Here is a 20,435-nt window from a genome sequence, read left to right as displayed (position 1 = left end):
ATTTATTAATTTAGATAACGATGAAAACTACTAGTTTCCATAAGTATATTTAGTTTGTGCAGTATACATAGGAAAAAGTGTTCTTGATACATAGTACTACACTGTTCTTGATACATAGTACTACACTGTTCTTGATACATAGTAAGATTGGGACGAAAAGACTGAAAATATAAAGATTTTAGTAAAATATTTTTCAGTTTGAAAATATAAACTGCCATTCTCAATTTTTTTTTTTTTACTTCCACGCATGTCCCATTTTGTACATTATATATCTTATTATATTAAGACATATCGATTGAAACAAATGTGTTTCTGATATTTCTATGATATTATGCTCTTACATTTATAGTTTTGTTATAAAACTTTGTACTCTTTGTACTCTTTGTTATACTTTGTATTAAATTATAAAAAGTATTGATTTAAACAGATATAAACTTACAAATTCAGAGCAAGGTCTTAGAATAAGATAAGCAAAAAAAATTATATACAATTATCTTAAGATTTTTATCTTTATATACACATATTATCTTATAAAAATAAAATACAAGTATTTATGCAAATATAGAGATGCTGTGTATTAATTAATATTTGTATTATATATGTTCTATTTAATTTCTACAATGCATTTTGTTGCAAGCTTTGCACAGCCGATATATTCTCTTAACATAGCCTTGTTCTCTTCGTATTCTTTACTATCTAGTTTAACACAGGCACATCTAGATGATTGCATATTTGCAGTCTCAAAGAACATCCTTGGTACTCCCACCCAATCTCTATCTAGTCCACCACTGGTAAACATAAAGTAAATTGTGTTATGCTTTATTAAAAACCTTTAATATATAATCAATATACATATATATTAAATATGCACCTACCTTCTTTTAGTACACCAGAATATAGTACCAGTATCTGGATTCCATTCTACGTTACAGGGTGGAAACATCCTTTTCTGCTTTTCTTCCAATGAATTCTCTTTTTCAGCAAGCAATACTTTCTCTTGTACTTTATGAGATTCTGCAGTTGGGCTACCATTTTGATTATAATACCTACCATATAATTTCCCTAAAGAATACAAAGTATTTTAGATCATATTATATTCAAGTTGATTCATATGTTATCTTTATGTATATATATATATATATATATATAAATATATAATATATATATATATATATAATATATATATACATGTATTTAATTTCCTTTATAATAAATTCTAGCTGTAAAATAAAATATACCTTTCTATATTCTTTTAAAATAGACTAATAAAAATCATCTAATTCTTAAGACAAAATTATTGGAAAAAGTAGGTCAACTGTAGGTCAACTTTATGTTCCATAGTACTTTAAGTAATTGTACCTTTATAAATATAGTTCGTGTTATAAAATTGTACCCAATCATTCAGTGCCTTAACTTGTCGCACAGACAAACTAGATACGTCATCAGTTAAGCCATTATCATCAAATTCTCCAGTAATAAATGCTAAGGAAGCATCCCGACCTATAATCAGATAATTATATATAAGGTATGATAAATTGTATTTAGTACAAGAAATTTATATTTACCAGTGAAAGCATGGTAGTTCCCTCCAGGTCCGTAATGTTTTTGACCTTTTGTTACATCAAAAACTTTGCCCAAAATTGAAAGATACAGACCGTTCTCCAAATTCGTGTATCGTTTCAATTCATTCGTGGTGAATATCTTCTGCCCAGCAGAATTTTCATTTAATCCAAAATATATTATGTCAACTACATTTAACGTTCCATCTGCTAAGTGTGTGTTTATTTCCTTGATAAAATCGAGCGAGTATAAAAAATATACAATCCCGGGTAAGAGCGATAACCAAAGATACTTGGAAAGCATTGCGTTGTTTATAAACATTTAAAAACTCTGACATGTATATGCTCTTCAACTATCAATAATTGATCTTTTCTTTTTAGCTACACTGGCTGCATTAGTTCAAAAAATATGCATACACATTCGGTCTGTTCTTTTTAACTGAACTGACTACACTAATTAGGAATGTATGTTTGTAGAAATGTAACGTTCCCGCCTTTCAGGGATGTATCAGACTACGAATTAGAATTAAGATTGGATTGTAATTTAACCAATTAGAACAAGGTTCGTTAAACTCAAGTTTAGTGAATCTTGCTCTGATTGGCGAAATTTTAATTCAATCCCAATCCTAATGGTTTCTGCCTACAGGACGCGGAAATATTTGCCGCACGGTGGAAGTTCGTGCGGTAGCTAATAAACTTTTACTTCTTACCGAAAAACGACATGTTGATTGGCTACCACGCTAACTTCCTCCGCGCGGCAAGCGTTGCCGCGTTCTATGGGCAGAAGTCATAATCTACAGTCTAATACGGGCTTTAGAGGAAATTCTAGGGATTTCCTAAATGCGCTAAATTTTAGGATTATGAATAATTTTAGAACATATTATTGTAATAGTTACGCGATAAAAAGGAATGAAGATGAGACTTTCAGTATTTAAACAGAAGAAGTTGCTTTTTAAAAAAGAATAATTTATTAAATAAGATAGTTGATTACAAGATTTTGAGAGCTTTTCGTTGAGAAAATGATGAGAAACATGTGAAAATGAAACTTTTATCTCATACTAGAAATATTAATAATTTTATCTTATTATAGTTTGATAGATTCTTTACAATATATTGATTATTAGATTCACAGAACAAATATAGTTTTACATTGCAACATTCAGCTCTGCTATTCGTAATTTATAGCAAAATCGTAATTTACAGAGTTGTGTAATCTACAGAATCGTAAACTTTCGTTCAAACGAAGCGGTAATATAAATTAAATATTTGATTTTAGAAAACATACTAAAAACAAGATTTAACTGCTTCCATGTAGAATTATGTTTCACAAAGAGATAGGCTGTTACAAAGGTAAATATAAAAGGGGAAAAATAAATGTTATTTGTGTACATAGCCTTTTTGATACAAATATATATGCGATAAATGTTTTATTACAGGTTAAAGCATCTTCCTAAGTCACTCTATATATTTTGGTCACAAAGGAAGCATTTAGTTTAATGTCAGTGATTGAAGCAAGCTCTGACTAAAATTATTCAATGCACATAATAAATAATGAGCACCATGCGTCGCTCTTATAAGTTCATATGCCTCATATTTTGCCTGTATATTACTACAATGACAATGTTATATCTCTACACAAATTCCTTTGCCACTAGAATGTCTTTTCCTCGAATTTTATTCAAAGATACAGAATCCATGAAGATTGCTTCTTATGAGGCGCATCTTTTGGAAAGAGGTTTTACTTACGAACAGGTCAAGTGTTGAGCTTTCACATTACTATTTGATCTTAATAATCATACTAATTGCAAACAATTTTGTGTAATAATTTTATTAGATTAGTAACGATATTTGTGTTTCCTTCATGTAACAATGTATCGTGATTTCTCTCCATCAGATACAGAACATGTCTCTTCTCGGAAAGTGGCTGTTAGCACCAGAGGGAAGTCCACCACCGACGAACGATCCTGAAAAAAATTACTGGATTTTAATATGGAAGCAAGGAAACCGCTTAGCTAACAGGCATATCAAACGTTATTCGAATAAAGTGTTCGTTTCTATAATTTTGATCTTACCAATCAAATGATTGTATCTTCTTAAATTAATAAGGAGACTCGATGGTCTGAAATTTGTATAGCCGAGAAAAAAACTTCAAGAGAAAGATACGTGAAATTATGGGTTTCAGATATTCACCATGGGAGAACTGTTCGGTGCAAAACTGCGCACTAAGTTACGAAGACGAAGATCTGCATCGAGCGCATGCTGTGGTGTTTCACGTTCAGTTTTTGCTACGCGCGTCGAATATACCGCAAAGAAGCCGAGTCGATCAACGATGGATCATGCTGATGGACGAGTCGCCTATGAACTGTCTCTCCTCGTCCAAGGAGACACTGGATTACGATGGTCTGTTTAACTGGACCATGACCTATCGAATGAACAGCGACGTGCCCATTCCGTATGGTAGAACGATAAGGAAAGCGTCGAGTCTTCAGTCGTCACTCTGGGAAGTCAACTTGATGGATTCCAAGACCAAGCTGCTCGCTGTAATGATCAGCCATTGCGGTGGCAGGAACCAACGGATGGACTATATAAAGGCGCTCAAGCCATTGCTGCGGGATCACTTGGATATAATCGGCGGCTGTATAAGTGGCAATAGTACCATCTGTCCTCGTCACTTCCACAAGGACTGCTCCGTCTTGAGCTCGTACAAATTCTACCTGTCATTTGAGAACTCCGACTGCCGGGAGTACATGACGGAAAAGGTGTTTTGGAACGCGTTTCACAAGCACGCGGTCCCGATAATAATGGGAGCTCCATTAGAGGACTGCCGACGATTGTTACCGCCAGGCTCCTACCTCCACGTAGCGAATTTCAGCAACGCGCACACGCTCGCCGATTATCTTCTCTATCTGAACCATGACGACGAGCGTTATATAAAGTATCACGAGTGGCGCGACAACTACGTGGTGCTCAACGAGCACGGCTACTTTGGCAGCGCATCCAAGCACTACTGTCGCATCTGCGAGGCCCTGAATTATAATTCCAATGCGACGAAAGTCTACAAGAAGCTTCGTGACTTTTGGAACAAGGAAAGAGATTGCATCCCAGTGTCATAGGGGCTGCTTTTAACTCCATCCACTCCTACCACAGAGGTAGTCTTTAATTGTATTCCCATTGTATTCTTCCTGCAAAATACAAATACATAAATATGTGATATATTTATTATATGTTTGATATAACAGTTATTATAGTATTATAGTACAATATTATAATATTATAGTATGTACTTTTATATTTTTTTAGTAGTAGTATATTCTTTTGTAAATCTATTACTATCTATTTACTAGTATATTCTTTTGTAAATCATTTATTAACTTGCTTGTCTTTTGCAGGATTACTTTACAGTTTTCTACTCTGCATATTATATATAAATTTAAATATGTATAAGAGGATACAGATGCAACATAATAATGTCTCTCACAATCTTTCAGGTAGTTTCTTGCTTTAACTCCAAAGCCTGAGCGACTTTCTGAATTGAAGTGTTTGGATTATCATCAAAATATGTTCAAACCTCATAAATTGTTTCTTCTGTTATAACAGTACGAAGTGGACCGGGTAAATTATGACAACGATCGCTCAAAGTGTGAAACATAGTAAAATTATTAATAATCCTGTGAAAAAATATTGAAAAATAAATAAACTCTCACATAACCAACATAATAGTGATTAGACGCGATTTTACGGAGGGAGATGATTAAAATGCATTAAAAACATACTTTCTAAGTGTAGTTTCGTTTGAATCCTTTTTGGATCCATATTTATTACGGAATCCACGATACGCTGCAGTATAGTTCTTGCCCCTAGCGTAGAAGCACTCGATGAGATTTACCTTTTCTTCCATGCTTAACCCCTTGGGTACGGATTTATTTGAGAAAATATTTACATGTGGAACGGATATAATTTTTGGTTGCTTGGAGTAGTATGTAAAAGCAGTACATTTTACGTAAGAATTTATTTATTTCTAAAATATTGGTGACATATGTAGTATTAAGATGTCTTCAAGTAATTAGAATTGCAAAACAAAAATAAATTAATAACAACAAAATAAAACTAAATGAAATAAATTCAAGCTATAAAAAAAACCAATTACTAATAATTATGCAGAGTGTGATATTTTTCAAAGCAAGTAGGTAAATGCAGTGCTACTTTGCATTGTTTGCACTGCCACGTAGTCTCTTTCCTAATATTATGCTTATAACAAACACGGCACCTTTTTCCAGGGTGTTGCTTGGACTTAGTTGACGGAATGTTCTCAGGAAAGTGTGCCCAATTTTTCGCTGCCAAACGAAATGGTGTATCGCTACTTGACGGACGTCCACGACGTTTATAATTTGGCAATGACAATTGCTCCAGCAATTCTTCGGCAATAGCTAAACGAAAGGAAGTAATGCCTGCCTTGGTTGTGCAGTTGATTTTAGAATATAAAACATGAGCATTATAAAAGGCCATATCTATTAGATAAAAAAACATTTTCTTATAACCCTTTACACATTTTCTCATAACTGGGAAGCACGCTAGCAATTGGTCTTGTTTATCAACGCCTCCCATACCTTTATTATACTCAAGCACAGATGCCGGTTTTATAATATTTTCGCTATCGCCACCTTTATTTTTTCTCCTTTTGCCTGTGTTTATCAAATCAGCATTTGAATGTTTCGTGCTAAGTATGTGAACGTCTTTTTTATCTCTCCATTTCAAAGCCAATAAACCGTGACTGGATAAAGTTTTGACTTCTCCTTTTTTCAACTTCATTGAAGAAAACACCTTTGGCATATTCTTCCTGTTTTTCCGAACAGTTCCAACAGCATTCGTATCATTTTTTAGTAAGGTCAGAAATAAATGTGGTGATGAATAAAAATTATCCATATACAACGTGTAACCTTTTTTTAAAATAGGCTGTGCCACTTCCATGACTACACTCTCAGTAGCAGGTATATCACTTCCCTGGATTTTATTCTTGCCAACATAAATTTTGAAACGAATACAATAACTTGATGTAGATTCGCAAAGTTTATAAAATTTTATGCCAAAACAAGCTTCATCAATAGCTACTTCACTATCAGGAGTATAAAGGTAACAAAATTTAGCATTTAGGTAATCCACTATATTTCTAATCTTTCTTATTCTGTCATCTTTATTTTCCTTTTCATTATCCGTAAAATGTAGAAAGCTTGAAATATCAAAAAACCTATCGCGTGGCATAGTGCTGGCAAAAATTGGAGTACTTATTGCATATCTTTTTGACCAATACATATGCATTTTCGGCTTCTTCATTTGCGACATCAAGATGCATAATGCAATATAAGCTTTCATTTCATCAGAACTTACAGGAAACCACCCTTGGTTTTTTTTTGTTACACAACCTTCTTTTTCTATCACTTGTCTGGCATATCTATTTGTCTCTTCTACTATAGTGTCCCAAAAATCTTCATTCAAGACTTCTTTCAAAACATCTAAAGGCGTAGGATTACCACCTAGTCTACGCAGGCTCAAAGGATTAATTCCAGATATTTCAGAAAAACTTTTTATATCGGCTACATTTTCTTCTTCTTCCCAAATCCATTCCTCTGATACTGGTTCACGAGAAGATTCACTATCACTGCTCGATAAACGTCTTGTGCGTCTTCGAAACCTTGATATTATATTAAAATTGTCATCATTTTCTATTTCAATATCGTCTTCATCACCTTCGCTTTGTATTTCATTGTAATTGTCAATTTCAGGATCACTAAACAATTCTTCTTCAGATTTCTCAAAATCACTTTCGCTATCACTATCATAAAATATATTCCTTGTTTTTGACATAATGGGGCAGTGTATCGCAAATAATGTTCACCGAAATACTGTAATTGCCTCTTCTACTATGACTGATACAAGCTACAATGAAATGAACAGAATTGTGCCTAACCTCAAATAACGTTTTAGACACATCATCCGCTCCTAGGGAAAACAAGTGAATGACGTCTCTCAGACGTCAAATGTACCCAAGGGGTTAACGCACCTATTTTGGCACTCACAAACCGGTCTGTATGACGGCTCGAAAGAAATTGACAGGTCTCAGGTAGCGAATCTCGGTCAATAAAACAGCTGCTGACACTTAAGAGGAGATATATAACTGTTTACTTTCAACACATTCCCACTGATATATTTGATACTTGATAAAAGAGAGAAAATCCTACCCTGTATATTTGATACTTGATGAAAGAGAGAAGTGGTCTGTTCTATTTAGCTGCACCGCTGAACTGATGTAATAAGTTGGAACGAGACAAAATATACTTGTCTCATGCTAACTTATTGCACCAGCAGTACAGCTAAAAAGAACAGACCACAGGAAATAGAAAGGTTAAACGTGGTTTACGATGGGCGGTAAGAGTATATTTATAAGAAACATTGAACTAAAGAACATAGTGGAATGAGCACTTGTGTGGTGGGGGCCGTGGCTTGTTAAGCCAATAGGTCTGTTTTTTTCGAAACACTTTCTGCACTAGTGCACACCAGTGCAAGAAGTTTACACTAAAGCGTTCTTTTTATCAAGAATGACGTCATCATGACGTCATCAACGCTGTTCGTTTTCGCAGTGCATGTAGTGCAGGCAGTTCAGTGAACTGTTGCACTGAGTCAGGATGTAGTGAGGCCAGTGCAGTGCATAAAAGTATAGCTTGGAAGTGCATGTAAACGTAACGGAAATACGAAAAGTCTCTATCAGGTATGTGGCTGGCATTTTATTGAAATGTGTGAAACATCTTTCTTACTTCATTTTCAAAAATTGTTAATATTATACCATCACACATACATACACAGTAGAAATGTTCAAACATACCACAAGGATGAATTTAAGATGTCAAGATATATTACTTTATGATTTTATATTTATTTTATATTTAGTCATTTATTTAAATTTATGATCGGTAGGGTATATAATATTATAAATTATTAATAAATTTGCTATGTAATAGTGGTTGTATTACAACAAAATCCTTTTCGTCAGAAGAATCAAATAATGCCGTGTGATGCGCCGTGTTGTTTACTACACTCTAGCGTTTCAGCGGTGCGGCGAAAACGAACAGATCTCTTCATTGCACTTTGCACTGAACTATTCTGTACTAGTCTTTCCCAGGGCGGTTTAGTTCAGTTCAGTGCAGTTCTAGTGCAGTTTTAGTGTAGCGAAAAAAAAACAGACCTTATATCAGACTACGGATTGGAGATTGAAATTGAATTGAAATTCGACTAATTAGTGCAAAGTTCACTAAATTTCACTAAACTTGAGTTAACTAAAGTTTAGTTAACTTTGTACTGATTGGCCAAATTCAATTCAATTCAATCTCAATCCCCAATCCGTAGTCTGATACGGGCTTTAGAGAAGCTATGCGACAAAGGCCACATCTAAGTAATATCTCGCTCTCTATCTTACTAACATGCTATATAATTTATATAGGCTAATATAAAATAAAGGCGGACACAAACAGACAAAGAAATACTACTTAGATACTTTCTCTTTCGGCACGAGGTCATTTGCTAAAAACAAAGGCAATGCTCATTCTAGTATGTTCTTTAGTTTAATGATAAGAAGTAAGAGTAAGAAATAGACCAATCATACTCGAATATAAGAAGAATAATCGACTATGATTGGTCAATTTCTTACTCTTACTTCTTATAAACATATTCCTACTGCCATTTGTAAACCATGTTTTATAGGATAATTCGAAAAGTGCATCTATTGCAGACTATGCTTAAAACATGGTTTACAATGGACAGTAGGAGTATATTTATAAGAAATTTATCTATAAGAGTGAGAAATTAACCAATCATAATCGATTATTCTCCTTATATTCGAATATGATTGGTCAGTTTCTTATTCTTACTTCTTATAAACACACTCCTATTTCTCATTGTAGACTATTCTTAAAGCATGGAATCCAGATGCAACAAACTTAAAAACCTGGTCTACAATAGTCAGTAGAAGTATGTTTATAAGAAGTTTGAGTAAGAAATTAACTAATCATAGTCAATTATTTTTCTTACATTCAAATATGATAGGTCAATTTCTTACTCTTACTTATAAACATATTCCTACTGTCTATTATAAACCACGATGAAATGCGTGTGCTGCTCCATGCGGATGTATCATGTACGTTGCAAGTGGCAGACTACATGCGAGGCACTCCATTTGTTTTCGCCGTGTGGTCTCGTAACTGCATGCGGGAGCGAATATTTAGTGATCGGTTGGAAAACGAGATACTTATTTTTCGTGATTAACCTATCATCCGGCTTAGATTGCGAGAAAGAGCGAGAGTAGACGTACATTACAGTGAGAGGGAGAGAAAAAGAGAGAGAGAGAGAGAAAGCAAGTACATATACCACTCGGATCGCGAGGAAGAGAACGATGGCGAGATTAGTGAATGTTTGCCGGGAGGATAAGCTGACAAACCTGTCTAACCAGCAAATGCTATTGTGCATCGACGAGAACCTGACGGTGAGCACGATGCCGCTATACACGTGATAATTACGTGACGACGCCTTACATAATGATGCCTGCTTCTCGCAGAGCAGCAGCTTCTTCACGACTAACCTAAATCCCGACACGAGTGAACGGAGAGGCGCGTTAGTTGCCAAGAACGATCGGTCGTGATATTCTTACGCTATCGTGCTGCTTTCCGTTCGTTTATTCGTGCGATCGATTCGTGGTCGTCGAACGATTTCGTTTATGTTGCTGACAATGCAACAGAATGACGTATCGTTATTACCGCACTCGTGTCATGTATCATTCGTGGATAGTTTTATAGAATCGATTTATCATTATTATTACTGATATTATTATTCATGGCGAAATATGCGAGGTTCAGTGCTCGGTTTTTGTCATTTGTTTCAGATGGTTATGGATATAACACATTTAGGAGCGATATGTGATAATCCTATAATTCGTGGGAAACCTTTGGAAGAGTTCGTAAAGAAAATGGAAATACTTACGAAGGAAGAGGTTAAGGCATCGTTTGAGGTTAGCTGTAAGGATATAGTGGCTATTTTAAGCGAAACTGTACCATGTGTGGGTTGTCGAAGAAGGTATGTGATTGTTTCTTTCATTCGAATGAAAGATAGCTGCTTTAAGTAACAGAAATATTCTGTTTAGCGTCGAGAGACTATTGCATGCTTTAATGAAGACTGGGCAACCTGCGTTCCATCAACTGGTTATCACCTCCAACGGCCTGCTTTCTATTAAGGATGAAGTGCTGAAATCACCTGAAATACTATGCACAATGTTACATGGACACAGGTATAATTTTGACGATATTACTCCAAGTACGTATATGTAGAGCTATCCTTATCATTTGAATGTTTCTTCAACAGCACCAGATTAAATGACTTAGTAGAGCAACAACCAAGGAACAGGAAATCTCAACGATGTATGTTGCATTCTCTGGAAATTCAGAGGATGCGACCTCCGCCAAATGCATGGAGGGAAGTATGGGAATGTCTGGACCAACCCTGCCGGGAAGAGCTCACCTTGATAGAGACTGACGTGCTAGACGAGACGTTAGATACTTATCTGCGTAAACATAGGTACAATCATTCTACATCGCACATCTTGCAGAGTATGTCATAACCACGATTTATTAATAAGCTCGCGAATGTCGCAGGTTTTGTGGCGAGTGTCGCAACAAGGTATTACTAGCATCCTCTCTTCTAACGAAGGAACCTGACCCTACGAAGGAAAAAGGCTATGCACCTATTTTGTATACCGGTATCAAGCGTTGTATAGCTGATCGTCACATTCACTTACCGACTATAACGAATTACATCGGTACCATCATTGGTCGCGCACAGCCGGAACTTATGGGACGGTATGGATTGACATTTGCTCTAGTGTAGTGTCTCGTAAGAAGAAAAAGTGACGTGGGAAATTTCAGGGAGCGTCATGCGAAGACACTGGAAATTGCTCAAGAAGAAGTACTTACGTGTTTAGGTATATGTATGGCGGAACGTTTACATAAAGTTCATCGACGGCTGAGAGAAGAGGAGACTGTGTGTAAAGTATTAGCCGCTGCCGCAATAGATGCATTGTCTAGGAAATTCGAGGTAATAATCACTGGAAAGACAATGCTAATTACACCGTCTGACAAAATTTGACCTATTCTTTTTGCCACGCGAGTGTGAATAGTCATTTCCAACGTATTTTTGCCTGCTGAATACGAATCTGTTGTCAAAATTTGGCTGTCACATCATAATTTTGAGAAAAATAGCGTCCAAAGGATAAAGAACGACGAAGGGTTTTAATGACGTAACATTGGCAGTAAATTTTTTCCAAGTTTCGTTAATGCCATGCTAAAATATCAATTTTTAGCTTTAAAATACATTTTTATCTACTTGCAAAAAAGTGTTGGATAGTGTTATTTAACAAAGCTAAGAAATCTCCGATTGTGGTCTGATCTTTTTCAACTTAATTGACGTCCATGTTCTGGGAAACCGAATATCTCATCACAGACAGCGGTCGAGATGAAACGAGGTTACACGCAGTTAGAATTATTATACGAGGAATTTACAAGAGAAGAGATGGCGAAGCAGCAGAAACGCGAGAAGATGCGGCTCAAACGTAGGAAGCAAAAGGAGCGTCGTTACGAGGCCGAGGCCGAAGAAAAAGAAAATGCCTGTGATGTAAGTATGTTACAACGTGCAAGATGTGTTTCCTAAAGAAAAAAATTTACGATATTGATCCTATGTGCTGGATAGAGATAAATTTCATTTTATCGTAGTGTTCGAGTGAGAGACAGAACGGTGACAGTCAGTCCTCGTGTGTCTGTGCAGAATCCAAGCCAACGACGCAGAATATTGACCGGCATAAGGTACACGAGATCAATGTGACTTCGTACAATTCACACACGCTCGCTTACGCTCCTCTATGTACTAGCGCGTCTCGTAATCTCAGTTGCAAGTTTTAGATCCGAAAAACAAGGGTCTGCGAAGGTGCAAGTGTCCAGATTGCCTGAAAAAGATGAAAACACCAGCGCAATCACAAAATAAAACAGAGCAAGCATTCCCTTTGAAAAAGACGACGAGTCCACGAAAGACCACAGTTAAAAGTTCCACTGAGACGAAGGCGAAATCTAATACTAATCAATCTGAGCAAAGTAGTCCGTCTCACGAACAATTTCCTCGGGAACATTCGTCGGATATTTCTGAGTCGTGTATGGTAAGCTGTAGTTTACCGATCTCGCCCACAATATGCACAGATACATCGATATACATCTGAAACACGGCGTTCTGAAGTTTACTTTTTCTTTCGTTCAAAAAGAACTTAGACGAAAAACTCAACGAAGTTCAGTGGAATTACGAAGACGATTGCAAGGATCCCATGACGAAGAAACTCATAGACGCTTGGATCGCGAAACCCCGTACAAAAAGTAAATACATGTGGATAGAAATGAGGAAACGTTTCAAATTGTCCATGTCCGAGGGGGAAGGTCGCTCCAGCAGCGAGCAATCCTCCCAAGATTGCGGATATTCTTCCGAACACAATATCAGTAGTTCTTCTCTTCCTAGCACTCCGGATGGCTCTGAAATAGCCTGCAACGATGCATGTTGCAAACACAGCGGAGATAGCAACGATCTACGATCATGTGATAAACTTATTCATTCCATTTCTAGCATCTCGTTATTGAAGAAAATGGGCAGTGGTTTGACACTTACGCAAATGTTAGAGGTACGCTTCAACTGTATATCGATATCGTTGAACTCTATAGTACACTGGAATGAGCCCTCCCTGCATTAACACGTTGACTGCCACGGAACTTTTCACGATTCTGGTCTAAGAAGCCAATTTGATTTGAATCAAGTAATGAAGCGACGAGATAACTCGTAGTTGGCGTCCTGGGCAAGTAAACAACCTACGAGATATCTCGTAGTTGGCAGTCAACATGTTAAACTATAGAAGTCTGTGGCCTCTTTTTTTGTACATGCTACCGTGACAGGTAAGGGTGTACATTCTCAGCGTTTGTGCATCCTCTTCCACGAATGAGACGCTCCGGCTCTTTGATGGCTCGCTCCATTGCGTACTCGCATACTGTACAATATGCATACTGTACAGTATGCGAGTTATATCGATCAATAATGATCGATATAATTCATTTCTAATTTAAGTTAATTTCTTCAGGCATGAGAGCGATTCACTTTCCTCACTTTTCTCGCTTATTTCAAAACATTTCACTTTTCCCGCTTTTTTCTTACTCGAGCCTTAAAAAAATCGATCACAAGAAGTCATATACAATAATTAGTTTCTTTCAAAATAAAACAATGATTCACCCCAATTGCGTTGCTTCTGGAGGTATGCCGCGTTTTGAATCAGTGTTCTGCCAATGTTTCGCAAACATTACAGTTTGGGCTTGGAGCTCTGATACTGAGCCCTCTTGGATATAGGTTGTCTTTATATATTCCTTTATCCTTCGGGAGAAGGGAGGGGGAAAGGGAGGAGGGATTGGTTCCAGCCAATCAGCGTCTTATTGATTTAGCTGGTCAATTAAAAAAGAGAGATAAGGGTGTATAGGTAAACCTTATTTGGCATACTGCCCTCCCGGCTTTTTTTAACAAAACTTAGAAAAAATTTGCTGTTAATATTACATCATGAAAACCCTTCGTCGTTCTTTATCATTCGGACGCTATTTTTTTCAAAATTATGACGTGGACGCTGATTGGCTGGAACCAATCCCGCCTCCCTTTTCCCTCTCTCCTCTCCCGAAGGATAAAGGAGTATATAAGGACAACTAATATCCAACAGGGCTCAGTATCAGAGCTCCAAGCCCTGATGATGCAAACTGCAATGTTTGCGAAACGTTAACAGAATCCTGATTCAAGACGCAATTGGATTATATCAATGGCCGTGAAAGCCTCAAAACTAGTATCAAATGATTCATTCTTTAAAGATTAAAACAGTGAAAATAGAAAGTGAAAATAACTCCGGCACAATACAATGTTCATAAAATGGAGAACTTTATTTTTAAACTGTTTTTATTAGGTTCGTCAGAAAAATCAATAATGACCATCATGAACACACTTGACTGTTTTCTTTATTGTGTAGTGGAATTAATTGTTCATGATTTGTCCATCCATAAATCTTGTTTGTCCATCAAGCCAAAACAAGTTCTTAACAAACGAACTTAAGAAAACAGATAGTAACCGTCGGAAATACACATTTGTGTTTTCTTTAAATTAGATATCATTGAATATTATTTGTTGAATATTATCCTTAAGTTGACTAATCTGTACTTTCAATAGAAGAACCTGTAATTTAAATATTTTTTCTTTTACTTGAAAAATGTTGTTTGAAAAAACGATTTGGGAGATATCCTAAAATATCCTGGGAATCTATTGCAATTTATTTCATTAAATATGCTTGAAAAAACAAAGAATTTAATTTTTTTTATGAAGAGTTTTATCGTATCCGAATATGGGTCTAAAATTGAATTTAAAGGATATCTTAAGTTCTATGTATCTCATGTAATATTTTGGTCCCCCAAAATTCAAATTTGCTTTTCATTGACATTCACTACAAAGTCAAGGTGTTTTTATCTCTTAGAGGAATGGTATAACAGATAAGCAATTTAATTTTTAACGTACGAATTATATAGAAAAGACTCCTTTTTTTATACATTTCTTTTAGAGCTGATTCACAATTTTTTTACCTTTTCAAATAAGAAACGACAAGAATGAAACTTCCTTTTCTCATTATTTTTGACAGTTGAACCGCTTCCATGCCTGTTTTTTTCTCCCTTCTAAATTTCATGACATGTTTTGATTTTAGGATTCTTTAAGCGACGACGAAGACGACGAGGAGAGTCATATTCCGGCGGAAGAGGTGCTGGAGTTCAAGTCACGAATGTGTCAAGTTACGGAGAAGCGGCGGGAACTTCGGCGAACACTCAGAGAACGTTTTGCGGTTTTATGCAGCCATATGAAACCGTTTATCATCAATCAATAAGAATTCCTGATTTCATACGTTCACAACACGACATAGAATACAATACCTCGATTTCTTGTTTCTTTTATATTGATTTACTGCCAAGAGTAGCGAGACACAAGTACAATAGACATATTTTGAACAACTTGTCGCACGAGGTCGACTTTATGCTGTATCACGTAAAATGCTGGAAATCTGCATTACTCGAAGAAAAAAACAGACAAACATGATAATATAATATGATTTATCTGCCAACAAAGAGAGGCGTCTAGAAATAAACATAGACATACCAAAAAGAAAAAGCTAGCGGTGTTGTATTGAATTTAATCTTGTTTCCAGTAAACGAAAAGACAAATTTTACGCTATTGTACAAAGCACAATCTGATTGATATGAATCTGTACAATTCTGGAGCGATTTTGTACGAGCATGCCTTGGCCATGATACGGCAGATCCGATGATACTGCACGTACTACGAATGCAAGCTGTTTGACAGACACGAGCTTCAGATGATGACCGGATACTTGAAGAGTGCTGTATTTTTTTCTTGAAGATCTTAGATAACGTGGTCTTCTTGGCTGATGAGGATTCGTGTCCGTGTTGTAAAAATAGAAACGCGCGATTGGAAGTTGTCAGAATTATAATATAGATGAATGTTACATTCCAAAAACACACACACACACACACATATATATATATATATATATATATATATGTGTAATATATATATATATATATGTAATATAAATATATTTTATTATTCCAAATGTGTACATCCTCTCCGTGTAATTACATTACACATACGCATACTCTGTAAGATCATTCTATAAAAAGGATGTCGTAAGATCGTATTTACATATTGTATGTTGCATAAAAGTTATTAAAAATATTTAAGCTGTCATCCTACTGTGTGTGATACTCACATGTGAAATTCCATCCGTCAGTCGAATTTCCGCTTCTCAGGCCCGTTATGTCAGTCGTAAATACATATAATGCGACAAACTTAACAGCAACATCGATCTCCGTCATAGCCCTTTCTCTCAGTACCTTTGCTTTCGGAATCCACATCGGGAAAGGACCGGGCATTGCCATCACACCACTTGTGCGACATCACCACGTAACCGCGTACGTAACACGCATAACCACCACCGAGGACCATCCGTTCAATCGACGTACTGCGTGAAGCACAGGCAAGCGTTCGTACCGCCGAAGCCGAACGCGTTCTTCAGAGCGGTCCTCCGATGCGTGGCCGGCCGCCACGTCGTTTTCCTGTGAGCGGCGAACTTCAAGCGCGTCTCCACGTTCGGATTGTGCAGATTCAGGGTGGGCGGTATGACGCCTTCCTTGATGGCCAGGATCGTGAAGGCGGCCTCGAGGTTGCCGGCTGCGCCCAACAGGTGACCGTGGGCTCCCTTGGTGCTCGTCACCGTCACGTTGCCGCTGTGCTCGCCCATCAACGATTCGATCGCCTTCAGCTCGATCCCGTCGCCCAACGGCGTGGACGTGGCGTGGGCGTTCACGAACGTCACCTCCGAGCTCTCGATGCCGGCGTCCTTCACCGTTCTGTCCATCGCGAGCAGCGCGCCGATACCGTCCTCGCTCGGCGCTGTGATGTGCGATGCGTCACCAGACAGCCCGTAGCCGAGCACTTCCGCGTAGATGGGCGCGTTCCGGGCGAGCGCGTGATTCAGCTCCTCCAGCACGAGTATCGCGGCGCCCTCGCCCATCACGAAGCCGTCGCGGTCCTTGTCGAACGGCCTCGACGCTTCCCGCGGAGTGTCGTTCCTCGACGTGCTCAGCGCCCGCAGCCGGCAGAACGCGGCTATCGCCAGCGGATTGATGCACGCCTCCGCGCCGCCGCACACCATCACGCTGGTCTCGCCGCCGCGGATGAAGCGGAACCCGTCACCTGAAAGCGGACAGATGTGTCATCAGTGTTAGGTGTTCGAGGAAATGTGCGGTATTTGATAACCACCACCCTGATGGAAATATTATGCCGAACATCTTATTGACATTCTCTTTCTCAACCGAACCAACTTCACCATCGTTCCGTTCAATGTGCGCAGTTCCCAGTTAAATTCAATATATTTCAGCAATACACTTTAACTTCCCTTATATTCGAGTACCGGTGAATACTGTGAACTTGATGAAAGTTACTGAAATATATAATAATAATATTTCAAAATAAATCGTAACCTTCATCATGAAACTCAATGTAATGTTGTGAAATATAAATGTAAATTAAAATATAATTTTGAAAAGTAATAAAAAAATTTTTGAAACATCAGATATTATGAAATTTACTGAATTAAAGTGAAAATTGCGTATATTAATAAAATGGGGTCAATTGAGAGAGTATTTCCACCAGAGTAGTCAACAGAGCGCAGCCAAATGTCCGTAGACATTGTTCCCCACATTTCTCCCATGATTTTGCAATTTTAGAATCAAATTAAAGAACTCACCGAGTTGACTACAAATATGTCTTAAGATGCATTAGCTCGATTTGCTCAATTCTAGAGAAAATGTGCTTCGAAGATTTCAATCCTGACAGAAGGCGATTATTTCATTTGTCGGGATTGAAATTATAATAAGTATAAATATATATTTATAATCAGGTTGACGAGTACTTTAATTTGATATCAAAATTGGGTGCAAAATCGAGTGGGGAATATCTTAGCAAAATTCTTTTAATCCTTTGTCCTTATCCGGAGCGAGAATAGATTTTCCTAAATGGCTTTTGTCTACTGAATACGAATTTGTTGTCGAAATTTGACTGTTAGGTCACAAAGAAAAGAAAAATTGCGTCAAAGAGGCCAAATACGGCAATTTTAAAGGTTTTTATAATGTTGCAGCACCAGCAGCAGATTTTTTTTCTGAATTTCGTTGATATCACGCAAAAGTATCAACTTTTAAGCATTTCTTATTGTTTTGGTATGATTTTTCATCCTAAAGATACATTAATAAGATAAAATTAAAAACACTGGTCATGCGAGCTCAACATCATGTTTAGCTATATCTCGAAAATGAAAAATCATATCGAAACAATACGAAATGTATTTTAAAGCTAAACATTGATACTTTTGCGTAGTATTAACGAAATGTGGAACAAAATTTGCCGCCGGTGCTATAACGTTGATCATAATATATGCCCGGCTCGCATCGTTCATGAAAACCGTCAAAATAAATGTTTTTGGCTTCTTTGACATTATTTTTCTCAAAATGTTGACCCAATAGCCAGATTTGGACAACGGATTCGTGTTCAACTGACGAAAATCATCCAGGATATGGGTAAAACAAGTGATTTGACATCTCAAAAAGTTGCGCAGGTAAAAGCGCCGATTGACACCGAAAGTTATTCTAATCGAGTAAACAAAATTAGTAGCTTTTCTTCTTTTTCTAACCTGTATTCTATTAAAGAAGCAAAGTGCATCTAATAATATGACCTAACATAAATATAAGCCAGGGACTGTAAATTCTCATAGTATATGTACCCATACTTATTATTTACCTCAAACTTACATCTGTATCTATCTACACTTTCCTTTCGGTATATATGTATCTAGTTATTAAAAAACGTGTCATTAAAAACTATTATTAAAAAAAAACGTGTCACAACACTATTCAATACTAATTGATTACCAATAGCATGTGCGCCTGTTGCGCAAGCGGTTGACACAGAATGATTTGGACCACGGAATCCGTACTTGATACTGATCTGTCCAGCAGCCATGTTCGGCAAAATCCTGGGCACGAAGAAGGGACTGACTTTGCTGTAGCCCTTCTTCAACGCTTCGTACGTCATACATACGTCCACTAGGTCTATCATGCCAATTCCTACCGAGACCCCAGTGTCACGTTTGTTGTTCTCGTCGTCCGGTTTCCATTTCGCATCAGTGAGTGCCTCCTCTGAGGCTATCAGTGCGTACGCAGTGGCAGGACACATTGTGCGTAGCTCACTTTTTGTAAAGTGGCTGTCGATGTTGAGCTGATGGGAAGAGTTTCCTTTTGGCACTTGCGCAGCTGTAGATTAAGTTAAGTTAGTGTAATTATTGTACGCATACGAAATGACGTATCTTCGAGCGATATTGACTACAATGGTACTCGGTGTTCACGATTTTTGTATCTACATAATGTTACTCATACGCACGCACGGTAATATGGTTCAAACTTGATACATTTCATATGTGTGGTACTAATAATAAGTTAAGAAGCACTCACCTACTTTACAAGGTAGCTTCTCATAGTCTGGCTCGGACAGTTTAGTGATTCCGCACTTGGAGTCGATGAGAGCTTCCCAGGCATTTCGCGTCCCGACTCCTAAAGGACATACAATTCCTATGCCGGTGACAACAACGCGCCGCTTCGACCTGCTAGCGACGGTTGTCAACGACCGGGTGACATTAAAAAATGGAACAGACATCGTAATGTCTCGGAAAAAACTTCTAGAATGCGTTGTTTTTAATCACGCAAGTTGCACCGGCGGTATGTCATGATTGTCCAAACACATAAATAAGCTTAAGACACATTGAAACCGAATCTATATTGAGGTTATGTTTTCTCGAGATCTCTCTCTCTCTCTCTCTCTTCCTCTCTCACAATATTGGCACTCAAGGTTATGTTTTCTCTCTCTTTCTCTCTCTCAATATTGGTTACAAGCTATGCTTACGTCTCGAGCATTTTTCATTGGACAGCACTGAATGCACACTGGGAACTTCCGAGTGCACAGCTAGTGCAGGTTTCTTGCACGTCCACTGAAACACTCGCGGCTTGGTGAGTGCAAAACATTATCGCATTTTTTCTGCTTGTTCGGCTGACAGCAGAGAACGAGACGTAAGCGTCGTAGTCGTGGACGTAAAAAGTAAGGCAGAGGAAAAAA

At 37.4% G+C, this 20,435-nt stretch overlaps 5 protein-coding genes across 12 annotated transcripts; 2 read left to right on the top strand and 3 right to left on the bottom strand.

The window, feature by feature from the left end:
- Nucleotides 1-499: 499 nt before the first annotated feature.
- Nucleotides 500-2,429, bottom strand: LOC106751389 (neuferricin). The gene is made up of 4 exons (XM_014632267.1): nt 1,566-2,429; nt 1,360-1,500; nt 876-1,062; nt 500-788 (listed from the first exon to the last, which is right to left on the bottom strand). Exons 1-4 carry the CDS (start codon nt 1,879-1,881, stop codon nt 605-607), a joined length of 828 nt encoding a protein of 275 aa, XP_014487753.1. The 5' UTR covers nt 1,882-2,429; the 3' UTR covers nt 500-604.
- Nucleotides 2,430-3,895: 1,466 nt separating this feature from the next.
- On the top strand, nt 3,896-4,596 carry LOC106751387 (glycoprotein 3-alpha-L-fucosyltransferase A-like). The gene is made up of 2 exons (XM_014632265.1): nt 3,896-4,417; nt 4,552-4,596. The coding sequence occupies exons 1-2, from the start codon at nt 3,896-3,898 to the stop codon at nt 4,594-4,596; spliced, it is 567 nt and encodes a 188-aa protein (XP_014487751.1).
- Nucleotides 4,520-7,976, bottom strand: LOC106751407 (piggyBac transposable element-derived protein 4-like). Of its 8 annotated transcripts, none has more exons than XM_014632299.1 (5): nt 7,796-7,976; nt 6,167-7,712; nt 5,827-6,067; nt 5,333-5,416; nt 4,520-4,741 (listed from the first exon to the last, which is right to left on the bottom strand). In XM_014632299.1, the coding sequence occupies exons 2-5, from the start codon at nt 7,419-7,421 to the stop codon at nt 4,615-4,617; spliced, it is 1,707 nt and encodes a 568-aa protein (XP_014487785.1). In that variant the 5' UTR covers nt 7,422-7,712; nt 7,796-7,976; the 3' UTR covers nt 4,520-4,614. The 8 variants fall into 8 exon arrangements, 4 of the variants coding, with proteins under 4 accessions (XP_014487785.1, XP_014487781.1, XP_014487784.1 ...); XR_001375053.1 differs by adding an exon at nt 5,038-5,227 and having other exon boundaries at nt 4,650-4,741; nt 5,827-7,712; XM_014632295.1 differs by having other exon boundaries at nt 5,827-7,712.
- Nucleotides 7,977-9,746: 1,770 nt separating this feature from the next.
- LOC106751401 (gametogenetin-binding protein 2-like) lies at nt 9,747-16,460 on the top strand. The gene is made up of 11 exons (XM_014632288.1): nt 9,747-10,089; nt 10,486-10,676; nt 10,744-10,887; nt 10,962-11,174; nt 11,252-11,455; nt 11,522-11,690; nt 12,096-12,266; nt 12,365-12,454; nt 12,538-12,801; nt 12,904-13,311; nt 15,406-16,460. Exons 1-11 carry the CDS (start codon nt 10,000-10,002, stop codon nt 15,580-15,582), a joined length of 2,121 nt encoding a protein of 706 aa, XP_014487774.1. The 5' UTR covers nt 9,747-9,999; the 3' UTR covers nt 15,583-16,460.
- Nucleotides 15,853-20,295, bottom strand: LOC106751402 (3-oxoacyl-[acyl-carrier-protein] synthase, mitochondrial). The gene is made up of 3 exons (XM_014632289.1): nt 19,778-20,295; nt 19,199-19,579; nt 15,853-17,468 (listed from the first exon to the last, which is right to left on the bottom strand). The coding sequence occupies exons 1-3, from the start codon at nt 19,977-19,979 to the stop codon at nt 16,723-16,725; spliced, it is 1,329 nt and encodes a 442-aa protein (XP_014487775.1). The 5' UTR covers nt 19,980-20,295; the 3' UTR covers nt 15,853-16,722.
- Between the last annotated feature and the right edge of the window lie 140 nt (nt 20,296-20,435).

Source organism: Dinoponera quadriceps, unplaced genomic scaffold (assembly GCF_001313825.1).
Source record: "Dinoponera quadriceps isolate SergipeBrazil2010 unplaced genomic scaffold, ASM131382v1 scaffold8983, whole genome shotgun sequence".
Lineage (NCBI taxonomy): Eukaryota > Metazoa > Arthropoda > Insecta > Hymenoptera > Formicidae > Dinoponera > Dinoponera quadriceps.
Note: the sequence above shows the minus strand (reverse complement) of the source record. Positions and strands in the feature narration are given on the sequence as shown.